The 27,838-nt window shown below is 41.5% G+C and overlaps 1 protein-coding gene across 1 annotated transcript in view; it reads left to right on the top strand.

Moving 5' to 3' along the window:
• Positions 1–27,838, top strand: part of LOC127442854 (tensin-3-like) — an 84,030-nt gene that overhangs the window by 43,973 nt on the left and 12,219 nt on the right. The window contains exons 7-13 of the mRNA XM_051701093.1: positions 3,684–3,796; positions 6,343–6,403; positions 6,543–6,618; positions 6,874–7,000; positions 12,623–12,688; positions 12,965–13,066; positions 22,829–23,899. Of these exons, the coding sequence (XP_051557053.1) occupies positions 3,684–3,796; positions 6,343–6,403; positions 6,543–6,618; positions 6,874–7,000; positions 12,623–12,688; positions 12,965–13,066; positions 22,829–23,899 (1,616 nt within the window). The remainder of the gene's footprint in view (positions 1–3,683; positions 3,797–6,342; positions 6,404–6,542; positions 6,619–6,873; positions 7,001–12,622; positions 12,689–12,964; positions 13,067–22,828; positions 23,900–27,838) is intronic.

Genomic DNA, 27,838 nt, shown 5'->3' with positions numbered 1-27,838 from the left:
AGACATAACAGGTAGATAAAAGGACAGTCACTATTATTTATCCCAAAAATGAAAAAATTGCTGTTCAGGAAGTAACATCTTATTCAAAAGATACATCCACACTGTACAATGTGGCAATCAGTCTCAAAACATGCAAGAGTCAATGGCACTTGAGATCAGCTATGTCAAAGCTGTTATTACGCTTCTTGAGGAGGCAATTTTAGATGTTTAAATGATTGTGGGTCTGGATTTGAGTGTTACGGTGGATGGGGCTTATGATCGTCATTGAATACTGACTTAAATTTGTGTCTTTTCCTTTCACAAAGCCATCACACAGGCCTTGGAATACAGTGCATGATCAATCAGCATTGATTATTTTGATAATAATTTTTTATGGTGCTTTTCTCATTTTTGGAGTCACAGCTTGGACAAACAAAATAAAGAATTAATGATAAAGCAAGTAAATCATGGCAGAATTTTATATTTATTTTAAAATGTATCATAATCAGAATGAATCAGAATGAGCTTTATTGCCAAGTATGCTTACACATACAAGGAATTTGTCTTGGTGACAGAAGCTTCCAGTGCACAAACTATACAATAACAAGACAGAGATAATAATAAAAAATAGAATAAAAATAAAGAGCAAATATAAAAAATAAGTATATATAGAAATACACAATAAGACAAAAAAATATATATACACATATGTAAAAGTACAAATACAAATCTGTTATATACAGATGCGAGGGAATGTAGGGCAGAAAAGGTAGTATATGTTGGATAAATATAAATAGACTATGCTGTATTGCACATAATTATTGCTCAATGGGGCAGTTTTAACTGTTCATGTGGTGGATGGCCTGAGGGAAAAAACTGTTCCTGTGCCTGACAGTTCTGGTGGTCAGTGCTCTGTAGCACCGGCCAGAAGGCAACAGTTCAAAAATGTAGTGGGCTGGGTTAGTGGGGTCCACAGTGATTCTTCCTGCCCTTTTCCTCACTCTGGAAGTGTACAATTCTTGAAGGGAGGGCAGGGGGCAACCAATAATCTGCTCAGCAGTCCAAACTGTCCTTTGTAGTCTTCTGATGTCCGATTTCGTAGCTGAACCAAACCAGACAGTTATTGAAGTGCAGAGGACACACTTAATAACTGCTGAGTAAAACTGTATCAGCAGCGCCTGTGGCAGGTTGAACTTCCCCAACTGGTGAAGGAAATACAACCTCTGCTGGGCCTTTTTCACAATGAAGTTAATGTGGTTCTCCTACTTCAGGTCCTGTGAGATGTTAGTGCCCAGGAACCTGAATGACTCCACTGCTGCCACAGTGCTGTTCAGAATGGTGAGCGGGGTCGATGCTGGGGAGTTCCTCCTAAAGTCCACTATCATCTCCACTGTTTTGAGTGTGTTCAGCTCCAGGTTGTTTTGACTGCACCAGTGAGCCAGCCGTTCAACCTCTCTTCTGTATGCAGACTCATTGTCATCTTGGATGAGGCCGATGACAGTAGTGTCATCTGCAATCTTCAGGAGCTTGACAGAGGGGTCCTTGGTGGTGCAGTCGTTGGTATACAGGGAGAAGAATAGTGGGGAGAGCACACATCATACAGGTGCTGGAAGTGAATTCCCCCAGTCTCACTAACTGCTTCCTGTCCATCAGAAAGCTGGTGATCCACTGACAGATAGATGTGGGAACATAGAGTTGGTGTAATTTTATCCAGAGAACAGCTGGGATGATGGTGTTGAAAGCCAAACTGAAGTCCACAAAAGGATCCTCGCATATGTCCCTGGTCTGTCCACATGTTGCAGGATATGATGCAATCCCATGTTGACTGCCTCATCCACAGACCTGTTTGCTCAATAAGCAAATTGAAGGGGATCTAGAAAGGGTCCAGTGATGTCCTTCAGGTAGGCCAACACCAGTCTCTCAAATGACTTCATGACCACAGACATCAGAGCAACAAGTCTGGAGTCACTAAGTCCTGTGATTTTGGGTTTCTTTGGGACAGGAATGATAGTAGAGAGATTTGAAGCAGCAGGGAACTTCACATTGCTCCAGTGATCTGTTGAAGATCTGTGTGAAGATAGGGGCCAGCTGGTCAGCGCAGGATTTTAGACAAGTGTGTGAAACACCGTCTGGGCCCTGTACTTTCCTTGTCTTTTGTTTCCGGAAGATCCGGCACACCTCCTCTTCACAGATCTCAAGTTTAGATTGTGTAGCAGGAGGGGGGGGTAGGAGGGTTGCAGGAGGTGTTGGTATTTGTGTGAAGTGAAGGTCAGAGCGTGTGTGGGGTGTGAGACTGGGCTTTTCAAATCTACAGTAAAACATATTCAAATCATCAGCCAGGTTTTGATTCCCTACAGTGTTGGGGTATGGTGTCTTGTAGTTAGTAATGTTTTCAGACCTCTCCATACTGATGCAGGGTCGAAAACAGATTTTTCCACAGTTTTTCAGAATAGCTTCTTTTAGCCACTCTAATCTCTTTTGTCAGTGTGTTCCTGGCCTGATTGTACAAGTTTTTATCCCCACTTCTGTAAGCATCCTCTTTGGCCTGACGAAGCTGCCTGGTATTGCTGTAAACCATGGTTTGTCGTTGTTGTATTTTAAATAAGTCCTAGTAGGAATGCACATATCCTTACAGAAACTGAGTGAGGTTGGCTTTGTCAAAATTGCCGAGAATAATAATAAGTGAGTCTGGGTGTTGTTGCTCCGTGTCTGTGATCTGATCAGCCAGATGTTGCAGCGCTGTGCTCACACACCCTTGTGGAGGAATAAAAAACACTCATCAGAATAAATTAGGAAAACTCCTGCGGCAAATAGAAAGGCTTATAGTTGATAAAGACCACTTCCAAATTAGGACAGCACAACTTCTATAACATCGTTACATCTGTACACCAACTTTCATTGATGTAAAAGCATGTTCCACCATCTCTCGTTTTCCCCATTAACTCCGCAATGTGATACGTTCTGAACAGCTGAAAGCCTGGCAGATGTAATGCGCTGTCTGGAATGGCTTCACTTAGCCAGGTTTCTGTGAAGCACAAGGCAGAAGAGTTTGTAAAGTCCTTGTTTGTACGGGAGAGGAGAAGTGGTTCATCCATTTTGTTAGGGAGAGAGCAGAGATTCGCTAGATGAATACTTTGCAACGCTGTTCGAAAGAGGCGCTGTCGGAGCTTGACCAGCGTGCCGGCTCGCTTCCCTCGCCTGCGTCTCATAGGGCACTTTAAAAACACAGCTGCACCTCAGACTGAAATGTCCAGCAAAATGTCAGATTAGTCCAAAACCAGGAAAAGATTGTCTGATATGTGCTGCCGAATGTTCAGCAGTTCATCCCTGATAAAACTGATTGGAAAAAAATTACTAAACACAGGACAAAAAATAAATAAATAATTGTAGAGCACCACACCGAGGCTGCCATCCGCGGTGCCATATTAACTTGAGGTAAAGTATTCAAATTTGCAGAAATTAGTTAGAATACGGCATTAGTGATATTTAACATACGCACTAAGGGCAAAGTTTTGGTGGTGCAGGCAAAAAAGGGTCAATTTTGATTTGATTGATTTTATTTAAATATCTGCTCATTCTTTGTTGAACCTTTAAAAATGTTCTGGTTGTTTATGCTTCAAATCTATGGCTTAATTAAATGAATGAATTCCTCTCATTATTGACTCTTTGCTACACTAATAGTTTTTGCTTCCATTTGTGTTTAGATACGTGTGGATCCTGAACAGTCTCTTGAGCGGTTTGATAAAGATGAACACCAATCCTCTCTTCCTTCACTGCATCATCATTTACGGGATCCCAAACTTTGACACTGCAGGAGGTCTGTGCTTTTCATGACTGTTCAAAAATACAGTTTTATTGTCTTGATTAATTAATTAGTTAAGATTTTGTCATAGGAGAAGAAAGTATTGAAAAGAAATATGAGATTTAAATGAGTCATGACATACCCTTTTTATATATAATTTTTTTATCTTCCCTAAGGTCCACTTATAATGTTAGTAAAGTTTTTTTTTGCACCAAACATTCATAATTTAGTCATATATAATAATTTTCCACCCTGTCTCTGGACCTCTGTCTGAAACGCTCGGGTTTAGTCTGTCTGACCCTTTAAGACTTCAATGTAATGGCCTCTGTTGTGATTGGCTAACATCATGTTGCCCTTTCAATACAGGCACATTTGAAGCATAATCAGAAGAAAATGAACAAACTCCACACAACATTAAAACTGCAATTCAGGGTTAACACGTAATGTATACCCAACACATTTCACCTGAATGTATCTGTAACGAGTAGTTACTGAGATGAGATGGGAGACACTGGATCTAAGTGCAGGCTTTTAATGAAGATGATGATAGTGAAACAAATAAACATGAACACAAGTAGCAACAAACAAGAACTGACAAAGAGGGAACAAAACTAGAGGGTATTTATACAAGCAGGAGTAAATGAGGGAATGGAGAACAGGTGAGGATGCTGGGAAACAGATGGCTGTGATGAGGGCAGTGCACCATGGGAAATGTAGTTCATGGAAAACAGTGGGAGGCTCGAAGGGCGGAGCCGTGGTGGCCCCCCCTAAAAAATCCACTAGGGCTGAAACAGGCATGAACGTTGGCTCTGGGACGGACAAGGCTGGCAACATGGGCGCTGGCTCATTGGCCATGGCAAGCTTGGACGAAGGAGCCATGGCAGGCTTGGACGAAGGAGCAATGGGAGGCTGGAAGCAAGGAGCCATGGGAGGCTTGGAGCAAGGAGCCGTGGGAGGCTTGGAGCAAGGAGCCGTGGATGCAGGTTTTGGCCTGGGGTTCCCGCCATAATCCACTTTGTAAGGGGAACAGCAAAGTTCCAGAGCCTTCTCTACATACTCACAGAGTGTCCAGTGAGGATCAGCCGGAGGCATCAGTTCTTTCAGTGCACTATTCAGACCGGTCTGGAAGAAAACCACAAGAGAGCAGTCAGGATAGTGCACTAAATTCACTAGTTTTAAAAAATCATGGACATGATTCACAGTCCCCTTGTCTGAGGAGGAGAATTTGGACAGCCGCTAGATCCATATTTGGTCAGTTCTTCTGTAATGAGTAGTTGCTGAGATGAGACAGGAGATGCTGGATCTAAGTGCAGACTTTTAATGAAGATGATGATAGTGAAACAAACAAATGTTTGTCAGTGAAAAATTCGCCACTGATAATGGTCACATGTAAATGAGCTTTGTGACATACTTGCAGCAAATTTTCCATTGTTGCTAAAGGTTTGCCAGATGTTCACCACTTCCGGCAAAGAGCTGCAAACTTCTGGCAAACATTTGTGGCGAATCAAAAGCTCATTTGCATGTGAAAATAATGAGCTGCAAATTTGAGGCAAGTTTGTTGCTAGTTTACATTTTTGTAAGGGACAAAGAACGGCATGTGTTTCTCCCAGTCAGTGACAGCAGCAGTTTTAAAAGTCGTGCTTGTACCACTCTTAAAACGCAGTGCACATCGCCAGAAACACATCAGAATGATCAAAGATGTCCATGTAGTGCATGTTTACAAAAGACCAACAATTAAAAATAGCACAGATGGGTGCAAAAACGGTCCAGGATGCCTTCAAAACTGCACAATAGCAAGACAGCGTTGCTGAATGAAACACAATGGGGGATCCTTTTTAGAGTTATAACTTGTCATTGCATCTTTTAAAAGCAGTGTGAGATGTATGATAATGGTCAAAGCCATGCACATTTATGTAGAAAAACATTTAAATCCAGATAGGCACATGAAGGTGTCCTGTGTAAGTCGACTTTGGATGAATCTCCCATGACAGGCCCATCTCTCTCTCCTCTTTACCTGTGTGACTGACTGAGCACCAGTGGGCGGGGCCAAGGGTGCAATGAAGGCAAAATAGGCATTGCATATGCAGATGTATTTGGTCCTTGTGATGCCACAAGTTCCACAAATTCCAAACAAGCCGTTTTTGCAGCTTGGTTTAAATAAATGCTCTTTTTCTATTAAGGAGGAAGTTTTCAGTTCTAAAACTTACAGTTTGTTTTATAGTACAATTACCTCGTATATGTCAAAAGTATGATCATTTTTTAAAATTTTTTTTATTTGGTTCTTCATGTCATGACCCTTTTAATGGAAGACAGACCTTGTATGGAACACATCTGATCATTTTAATTGGACTGCCTTTCTGGCTATAGTTGGGTTTTACTAGAGTAGATGTAATTTATTTGAACAAAACATTTGTTCATTTATAATAGCCAAAAGTAGAACCAAATCAAAAATAAAACTACTGAATAATACTTCAGCAAGAGGCTTTCTTGGAAATTCTTCTTTTAGCTTAATTAACTGAGCATTAACTGAACTCTGCATTTTGTTATTACATGTTTTGCAGTGTGTCAGCCGTACCTGAAGGTGTATCAGGGGATGCAGGTGGTCTACACCTCCGCTCTCTAGTGAGTTAATTTAATCACTGGATATTAATGATTACTTATTTTACTATGTCAGACAATATCTGTGGTTGATGGTTACATGGTATCTTAGCAACAAGCTGGTTTTCTTTGTTTGATTAACATTTCTGGACACATTCAACAGCCACATTGGAGCCAGTCACAGAGACAAGATCTGTATCGCTCTAGAACCAGCACAGCTGCTAAAGGGAGATATTATGGTAAGAACATTTATCTGAATAAAACAAATAGCATTGATGCCATTTAACCAATTACATTTATGTTATAAGTTTGTGAGGAACAAATCAGAGTTTTCAAAGTTAACTTAAATTACAGTGCCCATAAAAAAATGTTACCCACCTTTTTAACATTTTAAACCACATACCTGATTTTTTTAATATTTTTTTTAATACTGTTTTCTCTCAGCATCTTCTAATGAAATTAATGAGCATGTATAATCTGTGCTCTGTTTGCAGGTGAAATGTTATCATAAAAGCAGCCCGTCTGTTCGGGACATTATATTCAGAGTTCAGTTTCACACAGGTGCTGTTCAGGCATACAGCCTCATGTTTCAGAAAGAGGACATGGATCACGCAAACAAAGGTCATATACACTACAGGAAAAACCTGTATTTCTTAAAGATTTTGAAATAATAATGGAAGGTTGTTTTGGTTAAAAGTCATTTTAAAAAATAGGTGGCAAGGGGGCCTTTTACCCACACTTGAGGTGTAGTGGTATTGTGTAGATATACGGACAATAGTTATAGTGCGGAATTTGTCAACATGTGCAAATAATTTTGAGAAATCAAGATGCTTTTTTGAGAAATAAATTGCTGTAAGATAATGCTTATTTAAAATAACCTCTCTTTAAAAGGCTGCACCATTTCCTGTTAAAAATCATATTTGTTATTTCATAGCTCTCAAGTGTTTTATAAACAAATGAGTCACCATTGTGATTGGATCAGTCAATGTCAGCCCAGTTTGAACATTTTTCATAACAAATCTATTTCTTCCACAGAAAAACAATGTTTTATGGGGGGCATTTTACCCCAAATACTATCCTTTCACTTACTGGACAGTTATTGAAAAACATTTTAATTTAAATCACCTTGAACAAAACTAAAAATGACAAATAAGTATTTCAGTCTCAAATTAAATAATAATGAGGATTCTCACTGGCTATATACACTTGCAACATTTTAAAGGTGCACTCAGTAACTTTTGTCTTTGTGTCATCTTGGACTTACACTGACACCTAGCGGCTTGGATGTAGCATAATTTAAAATCAATTGTTCCCTGTCTGTCACTCACTCGACGTTGTGTCGATGTAGTGACACTAGGGGTTCGATCTTGAGAGCCCCAATCACCTTTGCTTAAAATAGAAAAGGCCAATGAGAATTGGCGAGTGGAATTTGCATGCCACTCTCCACCCCAGACATACGGGTATAAAAGGAGATGGCGTGCATTCAGATTTTTTTCTTCGGAGCCGAATGCATGCTTGTGTTCATCCTCTCACCTTTTGCTTATGCTGCTGGATTTTACGGCGCATATCAGCGGACACCCTCGCACGGTCGAGTGTTGTGTTTCCCCTGGGTGCTTCTGCGGCTGAGTCCACGGGTGCTAAAAGATTATATTCAAAAGAGTATATTTCCTTCTAAAAGAGCTCGCGCAAACGCTTGGCGTCTTTTTAAAGATGTTCTTCTGTGTTTGCACTACTAGATGTGGCCGTTATCGCTCCCCTCCGGACAGCCATGAAATCTGCCTCGAGTGCTTGGGGCCCCAGCACGCCGAGGCAGCTTTCGTCAAAGCGACATGTTCTCATTGCGAAAACATGCCCATCAGAACGTTGCGGTCACGGCTCACTTCCTCCTTTATGAAGCAAGGAGCCACCGCGACTGCTCCCCAACCTGGTCCGCCCTGGGCTGATGCTCAGCCGGCCAGGTCGGCAAGCACCGATGGGAGCATTTCCGCCGGCTCAGCCCCGCAGACCTCCCATCCCCCAGCACACTCTTTCTAACCGGAAGAGCTGTTGAGTGATATAGGCGGTCCGCCTCAGGGCGGATTTAATGTGTCATTCACGGCTCACGACGAGGATGAGCTTTCGGTCGCAGCATCGGAAGCTGGGCTTTTGCTATCAGAAGCGGACGAATCTTCTGAGCTCCTGCTCATGGGTGGTAGAGCACAGGATGAGGCGGACGCTGAGATGGCAGCCGTGCTTGCCCGGGCGGCTGCGAACATTGGGCTAAGTGGAACCCTCCACCCTGCCCTGAACATTCGTGGCTGGATAATGGGCTTCTGGCCTTTCTTCCCAGAAGTGCACGAGGAGCTAACGAAGTCATGAAAGGCACCTTTTTCTGCCGGTACATGCTTCGCGGGCTCATCCACCCTGACTACCCTCGACGGCGGAGTGGCTAAGGGATATGTCGAGCTCCCCCAGGTAAAGCGTGCTTTAGCAGTGCATTTATGAGTATTCTATTCCCGAGTGCCCCCTGGTTCAGTGGCATCCTCTCCACTACGGTGCGGGGCGAGGGTGCCTCCGTCTGTGAGGGCTTTTACAGCCCTTATTTTATCGTACCCAAGTGAGGGGGAGGGTTGCACCCAATCTTTGATCTGTGTGCCTTGAACAAAACCTTACAGGATGTTAATGGAGAAGCGCATCCGGGCGTCAGTACGACGTCAAGATTTGTTCATGGCCATTGACCTGAAGGACACGTACTTTCACGTATCGATCCTTCCTCGACACAAACCCTTTCTTCGGTTTGCCTTCAAGGGACGAGCATACCAGTACAAGGTCCTCCCCTTCGGTCTGTCCCTGTCCCCTCACGTCTTTACCAAGGTCGACCTATTGTGTGCACACAGGGACCTTGTGCTTCAACACCTCGACCGACTCGGGCTGCAGGTCAACTGGGAGAAGAGCAAGCTCTCCCCTGTGTGGAGCATCTCTTTTCTCGGTATGGAGTTGGACTCGGTCACTCTCAAGGCACGTCTTTCGACCGAACGTGCTCAGTCAGTGCTGACCTGCCTGAAGACCTTCTGGCAGAAGGTGGCGGTGCCAGTGAAATAATTTCAGAGGCTCCTGGGACACATTACATCCTCAGCAGTGGTTCTCCCCCTTGGGTTGATGCAGATGAGACCGCTTCAGCACTGGCTACAGACTCGAGTCCTGAGGTGGGCATGGTGCCATCATGCCGCAGTGCCGTCAGACTTTCAGCCCATGGTCGGACCTGGCGTTTCTATGGGAAGGTGTTCTCCTAGTGCAGATCTCAAGGCATGGTCATGACAGACGCCTCGAACTCGGGCTGGGGCGCCATGTGCAACGGGCAGGCATCAACTACTTAGAGTTGCTGGCAGTGTTGCTGGCCCTGAGGAGGCTTCGGCCATTGATTCAGGGCAAGCATGTGTTGGTCCAGACCGACAACACAGTGACCATAGCGTACATAAACTGCCAAGGTGGTGTACGCTCTCATCGCATGTTGCAACTCACCCGCCACCTCCTCCTTTGGAGTCAGCATACGTTGAAGTCTCTGCGAGCCACTCACATTCCGGGCGTCCTCAACCGTGCAGCGGACGTGCTCTCATGGCAGGTAATGCTCCACGGGGAGTGGGGACTCCACCCCCACGTAGTCCAGCTGGTTTTGGAGAGATTTGGGGAGGCGCAGGTAGACCTGTTCACCTCCCAAAAGTCCTCTCACTGCCTACTTTGGTACTCCCTGTCCGAGGCCCCCCTCAGCACAGATGCCTTGGCAAACAGCTGGCCTCGGGGGCTGCGCAAGTATGCGTCTCCTCCAGCGAGCCTTATTGCACAGACTCTGTGTAAAGTCAGGGAGGATGAGCATCAAGTCCTGTTCATTGCGCCGTACTGGTCCAACCGGTCTTTGTTCTCGGATCGGATGCTCTTGGCTGTAGCACCTCCCTGGCGAATTCCCCTGAGACAGGACCTTCTCAGGGGCAGGGCATGCTCCAGCACCCGCGGCCACACCTCTGGAATCTTAACGTCTGGCTCCTGGATGGGACATGGAAAACCTAGCAGGTTTTCTGCCATCGGTGGTAAATACGATCACTCAGGCCAGAGCCCCCTCTACGAGGCAGCTATATGCCTTGAAGTGGTGTCTCTTCACGAACTGGTGTTCTTCCCGTGGGGAAGACCCACAGAGATGCGCCGTCAGGTCTGTGCTGTCTTTCCTTCAGGAAGGGCTGGGGAGATGGCTGTCTCCCTCTACCCTGAAAGTGTACATGGCTGCCATAGCAGCTTATCAGGACACACTGGATGGGAGACCCTCATGACAGTGTGACCTGATCAACAGGTTCCTCAAAGGCGCAAGGAGGTTGAATCCTCCTAGACCGTGCCTGATTCCCTCTTGGGTTCTCTCTGTGGTCCTACCTGCCCTACAGAGAGCCCCCTTTGAGCCCCTGGAGCAGGCCGAGCTCAGCACTTTGTATCTGAAGATGGCCCTCCTGGTGGCACTCATTTTCATCAAGAGGGTTGAGGACCTGCAGGCGCTTTCTGTTATCAGCGAATGCCTGGAGTTCGGGCCGACACTCTCTCACCTGATCTTGAGACTTCGGCCCGGTTACATGCCCAACGTTCCCACCACCAGAAGGGGAAAGCTGTCTCCAAGAAAAGGCTAGCCCATTGGATTGTGGATGCCATTTCTCTCGCATACCAGTCTCGGGACTTGCCGTGCCCCTTGGGAGTCCAGGCACACTCCACTAGTGGTGTTGCATCTTCCTGGGCACTGGCAAAGCGGGGCCTCTCTAACGGACATATGCAGAGCTGCGGGTTGGGCTACACCCAATACCTTTGTGAGGTTTTACAACCCACGCATAGACCCGGTTTCGACCCGAGTGTTACGCAGTAACAGCAGGTAGACCTGGCATCCGGTTGGGTGTATCGCTTGCATTGTGCCTTTCCCCTTTTTTAAAAGGTGATAATGCGCACCTTTTTGCCCACAACAGTTCCCCGTATCTGGTGAACCCCGGCTGCCTCTTTAATTCTTAAGCACTGTTCGGTGACGAACTCGGTAGAGGAGTAACGGCACCAGGCCCAGTACTCATGGTATGCCCCTTTTCAGGTGAGCCCGTGTGCTCGGGCTCAGTGCTCCATGCATGGTGATTCCCCCTTGGTAATCCCGTATGATGAGTTTCCACTGTTCAGGTTTCCCCTTAGGTGAACCCTGTGTTTCCCCTCACCAGTGCTTTCTTTGCCTCGGCCACTGTTGCTGCGTACCCTCTCTGTAGATAGGGTCCTCCGGTGGAATCATTCCATATGTGAACTTCCCCATTGGTAAGTCCATGTGAGATATTCTCCACATGTTAACCTCCCTCTGGTAGGATGTGGTCTCCGTAGTGCTCCCCCTCCTGGAGAGGGAAGACCACTTCCCAACGTTATTCAAGAAAGTGCTCAGCATGCAAATTCCACTCGCCAATTCTCATTTGCCTTTTCTATTTTAAGAAAAGGTGATTGGGGCTCTCAAGATCGAACCCCTAGTGTCACTACATCAACATAATGTCTCGTTCCCTCCATCAGGGAACAGAGGTTACATCAGTAACCAAGATGTTTTTAGTTTTAGATGCCATTGTAGAAACGAAGTATTCACAGTCAGCCATGATTACTTTAATCAGTGAGTGAAAGTGTCAAATAACAGGACGGTTACTGAGATTAAGCAAGTAGTATTCGGCTGGTCATGTGATTCTAACATTGCAGCCCCCATGTGCGGACCCTCTCCATGTAGAATAAAACAGCTTTTATACGTTTACTGATATGACTGGAGTCTTAATATTAATGTGAGTGGTCATGATCTCCTACATATATTGCAAAATTACAATTCATGTCTTTAGGAGTTTAACTTGAAAACATTGCAGTGTATAGTGACAAACAGGTGTTTAAAAAGTGTTGCGGTAGTTTCTGTTGCTATTTAGTGTTTTAAAAGAAAAGAAAATCAAAAATACCTTTTACCATGGGGGGCCTTTAAGTCCTGTTGCATTCTAAATGATGAAATATCATCATCATCTGTTTTGCTGATTCAGTCTCAAGCAGAATTAGATACATTATAATCAGATAATTTGTCTTGAAAATGCTATAAAGTGGGGGTATGGTATTTAATTAGTTGGTAGTGAGGGGAATCAGTCTTAAATGGCATGTAGGTTCAGTCACACGCTAACTAGATGAAGTCTTTGCATGTCCAGCATACAGAATCTTTCATGTTGACACTGTGTCAAATTTCAGATGCCAGATTTCCAGATTATGGGAAAGTGGAGTTAATATTCTCTGATGGCCCAGAAAGAATTCAAGGTATGATATGTTTATTTTACAGCCTCCAATTTTTACTGACACTTTCTTTCTCATCTTTCTTTTGTCTTAATCAGTGTTTTTATTTATTTTTTTTATTTTTTATTTGGTAATTCTAAAGTTCATTTTCTCCACATATACACAGTTGATCTGAGCATAATGGACTTGTTTGCACTACACATACCATATGCAAGTAATGTAAATATATTAGACAGAATTTTAAAGATTTGATAGAGTTATAAAGTTTTTATCTCATTGCTCTGTTATGTATTTTGTCAGGATCAGAGCACTGGCAGAACGGTCCAGATGTGACTGTTGACTACATGACCACAGATTCACTCTCTAAATGGGACTCATACCAGAACTTCTGCACTGCAGAAGGTAAGAAATAAAACATATCTTTAACTGAAGCTGAACAACTTTTGACCTACTGTGATGAGGGTTACAGCAGAACTTACATCTGTTCCACAGAATTCACAGCCCCTCTAATCTCACAAACACAAAAATAGGTGTACCACAATCACCGGTCCCACACAGCTGTTTGCATAAAGCATATTAATGGAAACAAGTTCCAGCACCTTTAATAAATAAAGTTTCATCAAGGGCAAACACACAACTGTGGCATCACATTCCTGCGGCAGACTTCATGCCTTGTTTTCACATGCAAACGTCAATGTTAATAAGTCCAAACTCAAAGCTTGCAGAAATTCAACATCTATGTACCAACACTGTCATGCTGCCTGTCTTCATGCCAGTCAATGGTTCAAAGAAAATAGAAAGTTATTGTGCTGTATTTAGAAAACATTGACATATGAGTGCAAATTTAGCAGATGTTATACTGTTATAGTAATAATAATAATATTAACATAATAATATTGTTATATTTAGTGGTGTTTGCAAAGGCAACCATCACTATCACTACTGTTCATAGTTTGGGTAAATAGTTAAAAACCTAACCCTAAGTATTAAAATTGGGTGCGTAATACATCTTGCAGCATTTGTTCTATTCTTGAGATAATGTCAGGGTTTTTGGGGAAGTGAAGACACAAATGCAGTATGAATGGTGATCAGAAATATTAAAAAATTAAAAAAATAGACAGGATCTCAAACACAAGAAACAGGAACTGTCAATACAAAATGCAATACAGGAGACAAGGCAAGAATTTTCAAAATAGAGAGCATGCAAGCAAGATGAACCAGCAACTAAACAAGGGGGTATATACACTCTTAGAACTTTTTTAGGAACACCTGTACACCTACTTATACATGCGATTTTCTAATCAGCCAATCGTGTGTCAGCAGTGCAGTGCAAAAAATCATGCAGATACGAGTCAGGGGCTTCAGTTCAGGTTAGTTCACCCAGAAATGAAAATTCTCTGATGATTTACTTACCATCCCAGATGTGTATGACTTTGCTTTTCAGCAGAACCGAAGTGAAGATTTTTATAAGCACATTTCAGCTCTGTATGTTCATACAATGCATGTAAATGGGTGCCATTAGTCTGCTGGCTATTTGACCATCCAAAAGGCATATTAAGGCAGCATAAAAGTAATTCACACGACTTCAGTCGATCAATTTATGTCTTCTGAAGCAAATCGATTGGTTTGTGTAAAAAATAAATTGATAATTAAAACTTTATTAATTAAAAAAAATCACTTCCTGCTAGCAGCCGACACATCATGAAGCTGTTGCATGACATAAGCACGATGGCACGTTCATGCGAGAAGTCGGAAATGTGCGCTTTGTTTACAACAGTGAAATGAACATCACACGAGAGTTAGGTCATTTCAAACAGCGCTGGGTGGAAGCATTGATTTAAAGTTAAAAACATTTAATTATCGATTTGTTTCTTATACCAGCCTATCGGTTTGCTTCAGAAGGCAATAACTAATCTACTGAAGTTGTGTGGATTAATTTTATGCTGCCTAAATATGCCATATGGACCGTCAAACAGCCAGCAGGCTGAGCTGAAATCTGCTTATAAAAATGTTCAGTTCTGCTGAAGAAGGAAAGTCATACACATCTGGGATGGTTTAAAGGTAAGTAAATCATGAGATCATTTTCATTTTTGGGTGAACAAACTCTTTAATGTTCACATCAACCATCCTAATGGGGAAAATGTTTTGATCTCAGTGATTTTGATGGTGGCATGATTGCTGGTGCCAGATGGGCTGGTTTGAATATTTCTGTAATTGCTGATCTCCTGGGATTTTCACACACAACAGTCTCTAGAGTTTACTCAGATTGGTGCCAAAACAAAAAACATCCAGTGAGTGGCAGTTCTGCGGACAGAAAGGCTACGGTAACCCAGATAACCACTCTGTACAACTGTAGTGAGCAGAATAGCATCTTAGAATGCACAACATGTCAAACCTTGAGGAGGATGGGCTACAACAGCAGAAGACCACATCGGGCACTTTATTAGGACCATAGTGTTCCTGATAAAGTTCTCAGTGAGTGTGTAAATTTGTATATTGTAACAATTTGAGTGTAATTGTCATCCCAGCCTCTAGGGGGCCTTAGGGAGTTACACTCTGAGGGAATTTTCTTTATAAAGAAGAGAGGAAGACTAGAGTATTTGTGTGTTTGCAGGTGCAATGAGAGTTTGCTCACATTTTCTTATGTCTGCTATAACCCTATTTTGAGGAACAACTTTGTTCAAAAGACTCAGTGTATATACAATTGTGCTCAAACATTTGCATACCCTGGCAGAAATTGTGAAATTTTGGCATTGATTTTGAAAATATGACTGATCATGCAAAAAAAAAAAAAAAAACTGTCTTTTATTTAAGGATAGTGATCATATAAAGCCATTTATTACCACATAGTTGTTTGTATATACCAGATGGCTAAAGAGGCATCTCCAGGAAGTGAGCAGGGTCAGGAGGCCAGGGGGGCATCTCCAGAAAGGGAGCGGGGTCAAGGCGCTGATAAACTTCCGGAGAAGTTCTTCTTCATTCTTTGTTCAGGGGTAAAAAGAAGTTCTAAACAACAGAGCAACGGTATACTATTTGTGAACATTTGGACACCTGCCACACTGCTGTGGGAGGCATTTAGAAGTGCATTTAAATATGAGGAAGCTACATGTAAAATCTTAAAAATGTGTTATCAATGACTTTATGCCTTATTCTATTAGTAGAATTCACAGGCCAGTAAAAGATGTGGTTTTAACCTCTCAGTGGTGATTTAAAGTAATATGTATGCAGTAGAAAATGTTTAGTTTGTATTGTTTAGATTCTGAATTCTGAATTCACGCTATGCACGGCCATAATATGCGCTGATTACACTCTGTTATTGTAGTTTATGATGACACTGATACTACTGCAAAGATGGATGTATAAAATAGTGTTAATGTTCAGAATACAGATAAAAGAATGGTGATAGAGGCATATCTTACTTTGGGCAGATGTGTAAATGGCTTTCGCTGCAGATGGCACATGAGTGAATGGGCACTTGAGAGTATTTAATAGATTGAATTCCTTTTGTAGACTAATTAAATAAAAAATCGCATGGCATGGACTTGCATGCTGGTGTGTTCATGTTGAATACTGACTGAAAAACATAAACAAAGTAGTGGGTGGAGCTTCAGGTCACACCTACCAATGACATGGACCAATGGCAGCAAGAAGGTGTTTAGCAGCCGGTTTGAAGTTTTCGTAAAAGTTTGCCCCCGGTGAGCTGTTACGAACCACCAAAATGAACGCACAAATGCCTTTTTTTTTGGGCCAGATTTTGTTTTAAATTACGTCATTCCCGTTTGATTTCGTATGAAGTACAATACTGTGCAAAAGTCTTACACATAAGATGTTTCACAAAAGCATTTGTCTTAAGATGGTTATTTATATCTTCAGCTTTACTGAGTCAATAGGAAATATAAATGTTACACTCCCAACCATTACTTTTGAAAATAGAAAAGATTTGAATAGAAGAACAGGGAGTCCTGCAGCAGATGTAATGGCCCCCACAATGCCCCCCACTGAACATCGTGTCTGTCTGAGATTACATATAGAGACAGAAGCAACTGAGACAGCCTAAATAGATAGAAGAACTGTGGCAAATTCTCCAAGAAGCTTGGAACATCCTATCTGCCAACAACCAAGAAAAACTGTGTCCAGGTCTACCTAGGAGAATTGGTGCAGTTTTAAAGGCAAAGGTGGTCACACCGAATATTGATTTAGCTTTTTTATGTTTACTGGACTTATATGACATTAAGTGATGAATGAAAACTATTTATTTCATTATTTTTGAAGACATCCTCACTATGCAACATTTTTTACAAGTGCCTAAAACTTTTGCACAGTACTGTATATTGGGGCCTTCAGGCGGCCAGGGGGGCGTCTCCAGGAAGGACATTACCGAAATCTGGCAGCTCCGGAGTGAGGCAGGACCAGGGGACTCCGGACTGGGAATGGGGTCTGGTGGCTCCTGGAAAGTAGCAGGGTCCGATGGCTCCAAGGGGGCAAAGGTCAAGTCAATGGTGTTCACTGAGCAATGGATGGGTCGGCGACCACAGAGGAAGGGGCTGGACTGGCCACTGGGGAGAGGAAAGGGTCTGCGGTGGTCGTAGGGGAAAAGAGTGGGTCGTGGTAGTCGCATGAGAAATGAATGGGTCGGTGGTGGATGCAGGGGAATAGTATTGGTCGCGGTGGCAATAGGGGAAAGGGCTGGGTCAGCGGCGGCCGCAGGGGAAAGGGCTGGAACATTAGCAGCTGCAGGAGAGATTTACATTTGGCAGACGCTTTTATCCAAAGCGACTTACAGTGCCCTGATTACAGGGACAATCCCCCTGGAGCAACCTGGAGTTAAGTGCCTTGCTCAAGGACACAATGGTGGTGGCTGTGGGGATTGAACCAACAACCTTGCTTTAGTGCTTTAGTCCACTACACCACCACCACTCTACGAGATGGATGGGTAGGTGGCGGCTGTCGGGGAGTGGGTTGGCTAGAGAGAGGAGTCTCTAGGATGGGGACTTCTGAGGATGGATGGACCTCCAAGAAGGGAGCTGAACAGGGGATGGGCACATCCAGGGTAACTGCAGCGAGGGCGTATGCCTCCAGGGCAACTGCACAGAGGGTGGGCGCCTCCAGAGGGTCGACAGCAGCAAGCACGTGCACCTCCAGGGAGGTGCAGCAGCAAGGGTTGGCACCTTCTTTAAGGCTGCATCAGCGAGGGCAGTCATCTCCAGGGGGGCTGTAGCAGCAAGGGCAGTCATCTCTAGGGGGGCTGCAGCAGCAAGGGCGGTCGCCTCTATGGGGGATGCAGCAAGGGCAGGACCCTCTGCGACCACTCTGCAGCATAAAAGAAGCTAAAGTTACCCTCTGGTGTTTGGTGGGGAACAAGATCTTTTTATATCTGAACAAGTAATCACAACGGGCCAAAACCTCTTCACAGGCATGAGGATTCCCATCATAAAAGTCTGGGGCTGAAGGACCTTGAGCTTGATCTGCACAGCGAGTTGGGGCAGAGGAAGCAGAGGGGCGAGGTGGGTCCACAGTGGTACTAGTGGTCACAAAGAGGACCATCTTCGTCTGCTAAGTCTGGCTTCGCTGGTTCATAATGTCATGGTTTTGGGGAAGTGAAGACTCAAATGCAGACTGAAAGATGATCAGAAAACCTTTAATAAAATAAAAAATAAAATAAAATAAAAAAGCATGATTTCAACAGGATTATGATACCTCAAATCATACATCTTGTTGAGAAAGGTGTGCTATAACTTTTATAAATAACCAGACATTTGATATTTGCCTGGCAGACAGTAAAACGAGTGAAAAAAATCCCATTGACTTACATTGAAGGAGGGACCTGAGCCATATTTAGACACCAAAATATAACAGAAATGCCCTATCAACCACCCAGAACACCTTAGCAACCACCCAAAACACCACAGCAACCATCCAGAACACCTAAGCTGCTGCATATAAATGCCCAGGAAATCACACACAACACTCTAGCATCTTGGCAGTGAGTTTTGCATGGGCAAACACCACTTATATTTTCTTCAGAAAATGTACAAATCATGGATTTGTAAACAGTGTAAAGTCTAAAGGAGCTCTTCAGTAAAATTTGGTTTCACTTATTTTTTTACATTCTTGGGCCTCCACTTTACATTCAAGGGCCTCCACAGTTTGTTTATTTAGCTGTAGTTTTGGTAGTGTTGACTCACACAGTTGTGATGCTGAGGTTTAGGCTGGAAGGAGTTGGAATTATAATTACAATGTTTAGTTTAAGATGGCTAATTTTGGCTGCCTCTTTATTTCAAAACATAAGAAAAATAGCATATACAAAAAGCCCCACCCTTTAAACTTAAGGTCTTTTGTGATAGATAACCCCGATTGAAAGCGTCAAGCTGTTTAAATGGATGTTCTGGGTTCAATAAAACTTAAGCTGTAGCTAACTTGAAAGAACAGCATTTATGGCATATTTATGGCATAACTCATCCTTGTGGTTATAGTTAGGCACTTACTATGAAAGTAAACATGACAACACAATAAACATTCAAATATAGTTATAAACCTTTAAACATTCACATTCTAGCATGCTAAAATCACATAACATCCAATCTTTCAACTCATGTCATGACAATGATGAGGCAGTAAACCCAGTATCTTTAACATGATACGCACTAGTGCACAAGAGAAGGACTGTTTCAGAGAATTAATTCAGTAACACATAACCAGAAGTTCATCCATCTAGAACAGCAGTGCCACTGATAAATTGGTGATTGAGACAACTTTACAGCTCAATTAACACACATTTTTTACAGAATCATTCATAAAAAGCACTTCATAAAGTTTTTGTATGTATTTTTATTGTAAGTGTGTTAGGCCCTGTTTCCACCTGTTATTAATATGCGATTTCGGTGATCCAATCACAGGTGGTCAGCTGAGATGCATTGCTATTTCCACCTGGTATTAACATGCTTCTCAAAAGTGTCTCCTGTGACCACTTGTGATTGGATTTCAAGGGGAGGGTCTCTGATTTCATGACAATATACTGTTTATCACTTACTGTGTCAGTGTTTTACTGCATTATAATGAACCACAAAAAAGCCATAAAAGACAAAGTAATCGCAAATAAATAAATAAATAAAAATAAAACCTTTTTATCTAAGCACAAACACAACATTTATTAGTGGAGAAGCTGTATTAACTGAATTTCAGATGTGTGTGCCTCTCATCTGTGTCTCAACATGTTGATATCAGACACACTGAAGAAGATCCATGAAGTTCTCGAGCTGGCTTATGTATTCTCTTTTTTAAATTTTCTGATCGAATGGTTATTTCCTTTTAAAGCCACACGTAATCGGCAAAGTTTAAAACTCATGTTTTAGTGCAGTGGTTGATTGACAGGTGAGGGGTGGTGCTTTTCTGCTGTATGGGATGCATTCAGAACGGATCAGATGTGATGTGGTTACATGCTTTATTGACTAGCTCCGTATGTGGTTTCAGTGATCCAGTCACAAAAAGTTTTGGACCACTTACAGACCACTTGTGATTTATATCTAAAAAAAAAAAAACAAAACAAAAAAAAAAACCCCACCTTAAAAACTAAGAGAGAAGTCAAAATTTCTGTGGTAATGCTGTGGATATATGCAGATCTTAACTTGTCCGAACCCGGAAAACATTCCTTTAGGGTTTGTGCACATCTGGTTCTATGTCATTGCCATGTGTTTTGATAGCAGCCGTGTAATTTTAAATTGAGACAGACAAATGTTAGAATGTATCTTTTAATTAAAGACCTGTATAACATGTTTAGTTGTGGAAGTAGTTTGTTTTTATCTTTTGATTGAAGAATCGTTCACCTTCGTCATTTTTGCTAGCTGTTATCTGCTTTAGAGAACTGCTGTTTTCCTGATTCATTTGAATGATTTAGTCAAAATGATAAGTGTTTGAAAATCACTTGACAGTAAGGAATGACGTTCTTTAGGAATAAATTATTTTATTAAAAGTGTTTCACACATTCATGTTGTGAGGAACCAAATGTAATAGTTTAAGAATCAGCCACTGAAAACACCATATTGATCGATAGACTAAAGCATAGCACATACTACACAACTCAAGCTCGCTTCCATTGATGTTTTGAGTGGGTGACTAGTCTGAAAATTGGGGGTACCTGTCCCCCTTAATATTTATGGTGGTTACAATTTTGGGAACAATGTTTCCACATTCATTGGAAAACCTGGAAATGTCCTGGAAATAACCTGGAAGTCTGGGAAAGTCGTGACAATTAGCAAAATTATAAAGTAAAACAATTCAAGGAAATTTCTGTGGTGACGATACTTGTTTTTAGCTATACTCAGCTCTAAAATATTTCATCAGTTAAATACTTCTCTTTGTGAGGGAAATCTCTATAAAATGATGTTTAAAAATACTTATCCAGTAAAACGTGTAGAAACTGTTGGAATAATACTGTTAACAATATTGAGGTTAAGTCATATTTTGAATGCTTAATATTATTTAAAAAATGTAAACCACTAGATGCCCTGCCCCTTATGCTCCACCCCCGTGTATACATTCCAATCTCCATACATGGAAACATCACCCCCCACCCCCTCAGCCAGGGGTGTGGGTTGCTAACTCACTAACTCTCTCAGCTATGCCAGTTCAAGAGGAAAACGAGTCAAGATGTGAGGAACATTATTAAGTTGTGCACCTATAGGAATACTAATCGCATACATTTACCTGCCTCACCTGTGAGGAATGCAGGGTCATGTAATTCAAAGAAAAGAGACCAACAGGTAGGAATGGGATGCTATTCTGCTTTTCAGATAGAAGGTTAGAATAAGTGGGCAGAGGGAGTACTGGAAGAGAGAGAGGCAGATAAATGTAAGAAAATGATTAAAGGATAGAAATAGAGCTATATTACTATGTTACATCATATGATTATATTACTATGTATTATACTATATTGTGAAAATCTGTGAAAATAACCTTGGATAGCTCTTGAGACATTTAATAGTTCTCTTTCAGTTACCAGGCCTGAGCTTTAACCACCTCAGTGAATGTGTAACCAGAAGACACTCCAGATACACTGAAAACTGGATTTTGAATTGCAAGGCCACAAAGAGTGAGGTCTATGAAAATTAAAGCATTAATATCGTCAAAATCATTAGACAATAAACTTAGTATCACTTTCTAGTAATTGTTTTGTGTGAATTGAATTTTTAAAGTGTTTTTTCTTTGATCTATTAATTAAGTTAATAAAAATACAATTCACACTAAACAATTACTAGAATACACCTCTAGTATGATGAACATGTTTTCAATTTCTGATTTCAAGTCATTTTGCTTTTTTTCGGGGTACTAATTTTGCCATTAGTAGTTTGGAATAATCTTTTATAATTATTTCTTTAAAAAATAAGCAGTGAAAATGTAGAAACACGATGTAGCTCCTCTATTAAACTCCCAAGGGAAAGTTCCTCAATAACATCATATCCACCTTTTCACTCACAACAGTGTGAACTTGTATGAATGAAACACGTCATAAGAAAGTGTTTCACCACTGTTCAAATGCACTTTGGATATATAAATAAATGTACTCCAACTGAATATGCTAAATATTAAATTAAACAAATTACATTAAAATGCAAAGTAATCTCTTCAGTAATCAAAATACTTTTTGAATGTAACTTTATTCTGATTACCAACAATTTAAATTGTAACTGTAGTGGAATACAGTTACTTATATTTTGGATTTTAAATACGTAATCCCGTTACATATATGTGTACATGTGTGTGTATATATATATATATAAATCCCTGAAAAAATATATTTGAAAACATTATTGAAATTAATAAATAAGTTGTGAAGTTAATGTGCAAGGAACATATTTAATACCTTTTACTTGATAGTTACTCATAAGAAATGTTCAGTCATTAAATAATTTTCTTATAGAAAATGCTATAAATATATTGAAAAAACTTTATGAAACCAGCATTGACAAAAAGATCACATTTCTACTAACTTGACAAGTGTGTTTTAATACTTTATATGCATGGGGAAGTTCTAAGAAATCATGAATATTGATGTCAAAGGAATATGTTTTTTAAAGTCTCCAGCAATTGTTTCAGAAGTTATTGCTTTTTAAATTATGTCATTGAACTTTCAGACTATTTGAAGCATTGCATCTCTTCTCTTTACAGTTGCACCTATGCAGTCTCCATCTCCAACCCTGGAGAAACCCTCCTTTAGGAGATCCTCCAGCAGAGGTCCGACCCTCTCCAGAGCCCACCAGAGCGCCTCTACAACCTCCAGCCCTGACCACACCCTCTCCGCCAGCAGTGACTCGGGTCTCTCCAGTGCTTCACTGCGGACTGACTGTTGGCCCTCACTGGGGATCAAAGTATTCCAGCCCAGCCAACAGGAGAAAGTCGAACTCAAGCGCCTTTTGAGCGGCTTTGGTCTGGATGAGTCAAGTCGAGGTTGCACATCAATGGAGCCAACATTAACCGCTCAACAAGTGCTCCACGATTCAGCCCAGCTGCACATGAATGGCAGTTCCCGACCAAAAGAACGTGAGACAGATATTCTAGATGATGAAGTCTTGATCTCACGCCATGACCTACATAGCGTAGACAGTTTGGGCACTCTTTCTTCATCCTATCATAAGAGCAGCCAGAATTCACTGCTGTCAGATGGCTTTGGCAGTCCTGTTCGGATAGAGGAAACTTCTCATCATCACACAGTGGCAATGGAGGAGTATGATCGGAGAGCCTGCTTTGCTCAAAGAAGCATCACTTCTCCTTCACTGGGTGTAGCTCCAAGGCATCTGTTCCAACATGGCTGTTACTCCACCCAAACATGGGTCCATCAACAGCAACTTGTAGCTGCTCAGCAGTACTCTTACCAGCCAGAGGAAGACTGCGTTGAGGAGCGTTTCCACAATGACACGCAAGAAATCCTGCCCAAAGTGGCCAGTGATCAGAATAATTCTCCATCCACTCTTGAGATGTCCCAAAGCCAAGATAATGACAATAAACACGACGAGGAGTTCAGTTCACTAACGGTGGACATCGACAACTCCATTCATCAGCTCAACCAGCTCATTTTGGATCTGGACCCAACATTTGTGCCCATTTCCACCAAATCCAGCTCAATCAAGAGGACCGGAGGTGCAGACAGTAACGGTAATGCTACGGGTTGTGAAAACAGCAGCATGAGCCAAAGATGTGACATCCAGAATGACAACAGCAAAGAGAGAACTCGTCAGTTAGGTAAGATGTTTATATGCTGTGCTAATGATAGTTTTTGCTTTATGGTTGCGTTTGTAGTATCAGTGATATGAATATATTAAGGACAGAAAAAGAAAACATGCAGTCAAATAAAAGTCAAAGGACAGGCAAACACAAAGCTCAGAAGAACTTTGAAAATTAAAAAAATGTTATTGCTCAGAAGTTGCTCTTTTCTAAACTCAGGAGAATCTGTTATGTGTCATCTAAGTTTCAACATTGTCTCGGATGTTTCTCCAAAAGGAGGCTTTTGCGTATGGGAATTGCACCAAATAACCATACCACTCACTTATCACTAAACAGGCCAACTGTTTTATTTTTCATTTGATATGATTTAGAAATTTAGCATTTTAGCAATAAGTTGTAAGAGCAGTTGATCAGAATATCCATGCATGACACACTTCGCTTGAAACAGTTCAGAACGATTGTGGAGTATAGGAAGAAATTGTCTAAATTCATAATTCTCAAAGAAAAATAATACAGTGTTATGTAAACGTTACACCATGGCACCACTGGTGAATACTAAAACGAAATGTGAATTTCAAACCACAAATATATATTGCCCACATAGCCTTTCATAGAAAGCCAAATGGGCAACTATATACCAAAATACAAGACCAAATTTTAAGACCCACTATATATGTGTCTTTAATTACTATGTACTTAAGCATTTGAAACAGTGTACTTATTATGTATATATGTGTTGTTGCATTGTACTTACATTTAAAGTACCTCTATTTAAATACATCTGTAGGTACAATTATTACTTTAACCTCTATCCCTTAACCTAACCCTACCCCAATCCTTACCCTAAAGCCCTAGGTATACTTCCATTTTGACGCGAACGCTCAGCATCTGCATACATTCAAACGTCGAGCCTGTCAAAGTATACTCCATATAACTGCGCGCACATACACAGGCGGTTGGCGCATGTATGCTACGACTGCTATGAGACACCGGACTCTGTCTTTTGGAGTTTAGACCCATAAAAATTTATTTATCTTCCCTCAGACTCGAGTTATACAAATGCAGGTATCTGCAGACCTCCTCACACACGCTCTTGACTTGCACATCCACTGTTGTTGTTTTTACCTCCATCTCCTGTTGTTTTTACACCTTCTAGCACTTCTTTGTGACCGCAACAGCTCAAAATGTAAGTGTTGCCAACTTGTGGACCCTTTAATTAGAGCAAATAACTCTAGGTGCATGAGCATTCAGTGCGGTCAAAGACGCGCAGTTAGAAAAATCGGGCTGTGTGTGTGTTAAGTGCTCACGCACTCTGCTAATGATGAGATTTGCGTCACGCATCCTGTATGCGGGCGTTCAACATTCGTGTCTGACCGAAGTCTACTTTGGGCTTAAACCCTTACCCCTAACTCCTACTGCACAACCTCAGTAGCAGCAAATGTGAATCTTGTGAGAATTTTGCAGAACAACATAGTTACACAATAAATACTTTGTATGTATATATATATATATGTATTTTAATGTTAGTACATAGTAGTTAAAGACACATAAAATGGGAACAAAACAATGGGTGTTTTTTTGTTTTTCAGTTTTTTTTACTTTTAAAAAAAGGCACATTGAACTATGGTTTATTTATTCAGCTGGGCTTATAGTGAAATACTCTGTGTGACTCATAAACAGGTACTGACATTTAGTCCTGGAATTTGAGGACTGTTTTTGGAGTAAATGTTCTCATCAGATGAACGATTCCTGCTAGAACTTTGGATGAATGTTACATTGAAACAACATGAAAAAAAAATTATAAAGAATATTAGAATAGAATAAGAGTATCCGAATGATACAGTTGTTACAGATAGAATATCTCCATTACCACCTATCAAACAAGAATCAAAGAGCCAGTGGAGTTTTCAGTAGAAGAACAGTGTTTGCCTGAGGCTAAACATTCCTAACATATCTATAGATTTAATGTCCCTCCTCAAAAAAGAGCCTGCATAAAATTGGTGCTTAGTGTGACATATGACATTTCCCTTACATCATTTCCTGTATTCAAAATGTTTCACATCATTCAACATTATTGTCTAATTCCACTTGTTTGTGGAATTGTTAGAGTCCTTGTCGTTCTAGGTTCTATGAGTACATGAGTTTGTAGATTTCAAATGTTTAACTGCAATGTCAAACTCACAAATACAGACACATAAACACACACTCATGTCCGCTGCCACATTTTACGTCCAATCAATTAACTGAATATTTTACTAGTTGAGACAATCAAATCAATATTATCAGATGAATATAGAACAAATTAATGTAGTGTAATCAGTTTTGCTATGTCACATTTTATTAATATGATAACTCTGCAATCTCTACATTTGAGCCACCGTTTGATGAGCTCTGCCACTAGAAAGTGCTTTTAGGAAATTTGAGGTTTTAAGCAGCTTTGCTCTGTGGAAAGGTAATGCACCAGCAATTCAAATAATTTTCTCGCTAGAGGGTCATTGTTCATTCATTAACATTCCTACTGTGAAAGGGCTAAATTAACACCTTAGCGCTAAGACTTCTACCAGGAGAGACGACCAAACAACTTCTGTTTGCTTAGACTTCGCACTGCAAATCATGTTTATTTTTCCAATGGTTCTGAGACATTTACAGCCAACTTTGTTAATATGGTAGAATTGTAACTTTTAAATTTAGAACCACAACTGATACTTGGTTTCATATTTTATCATGACCTTTTGCATTGTAACTGCCCTGGTTTTGCTGTGTTATGATAGAGGGCTCCATGATTTATTACGAGGAGGAGGGCGGGGCCGTGACTACACACGCCTGGCCCCCAATCGGGCTAATGATCGTGCAGAGGGACGCGGAAGTTCGAGAGAGCCACATGGCAGCTGCATTCTCTCCCGAACTGCCACGTTCCGCTGCATTTATTCCTCTCCTCGGCTGATTAGCACGATTGGGGGCCGAGCGTGCATAGTCACGGCCCCGCCCTCCTCCTCGTCACATTATATAACACTCATACAGAGTCTAAGCCCTTCACGTGTCTGTTTTGCTACGGCTCTCTTGAAGTCAATCCACTTGGGCCACTTCAAAAGGTGGATTTTCTTTTTTTGAAGCCATTCTGTCGTGGATTTACTTCGATGTTTATGTTAATTGTCCTTCTGCATTAACTTCTGCTAAGCTGGTGCACAGCCACTCTGACATTATCCTGTATGATATCTTGATTAACTTGGGAATTCATTTTTCCCTCGATGATGACCCTGAAGCAGCAAAGCAGCCCCAAATCATGATGCTTCACAGTACTTCACCGTTGAGATTCTGTTTTCATGTTGGTATGCAGTGCACTTTTTATGCCATACGTAGAGCTGCATGTTCTTCCCAAACAATTCAACCTTAGTTTCATCAGTCCACACAACATCTTACCAGTAGTGTTGTGGAGTGTCAAAGTGGTCTTTGGCAAACTTCAGGCGCGCAGTAGTGTTTATGTTGGAAAGCAGCGGCTTCCTTCGTGGTGTCCTGCCATTGCCACCATGTCTGTTTAATGTTTTACATATAGTAGGCTCATGAAAAGAGATGTTAACCAGTTCCAATGATTCCTTCAAGTCTTTAGCTGGCACTCTATGGTTAATTTTTACCTCAATGAGCATTCTTCAGCGTGCCCTTTGAGTCATCTTGGCTGGACGGTCACTTCTAGAGAGAGTAGTCACAGTACTAAATCGTCTCCATTCATAGACAATTTGTCTAACTGTGGACAGATTTATATCTAAGCTCTTCGAGATAACTTTGTAACCTTTTCCAGCTCTATGCAAAGCAACAGTTCTTGATCGTAGGTCTTCTGAGATCTCTTTTTTGTGAGGCATGGGCCACATCAATAGATGCTTCTTGTGAATAGCAAACTCAAAATGTTTGAGTGCTTTTTATAAGTCAAGGTAGCTGTAACCCACACCTCCAATCTTGTTT

This window comes from Myxocyprinus asiaticus, chromosome 6 (assembly GCF_019703515.2).
Source record: "Myxocyprinus asiaticus isolate MX2 ecotype Aquarium Trade chromosome 6, UBuf_Myxa_2, whole genome shotgun sequence".
NCBI classification, from domain to species: domain Eukaryota; kingdom Metazoa; phylum Chordata; class Actinopteri; order Cypriniformes; family Catostomidae; genus Myxocyprinus; species Myxocyprinus asiaticus.
Note: the sequence above shows the minus strand (reverse complement) of the source record. Positions and strands in the feature narration are given on the sequence as shown.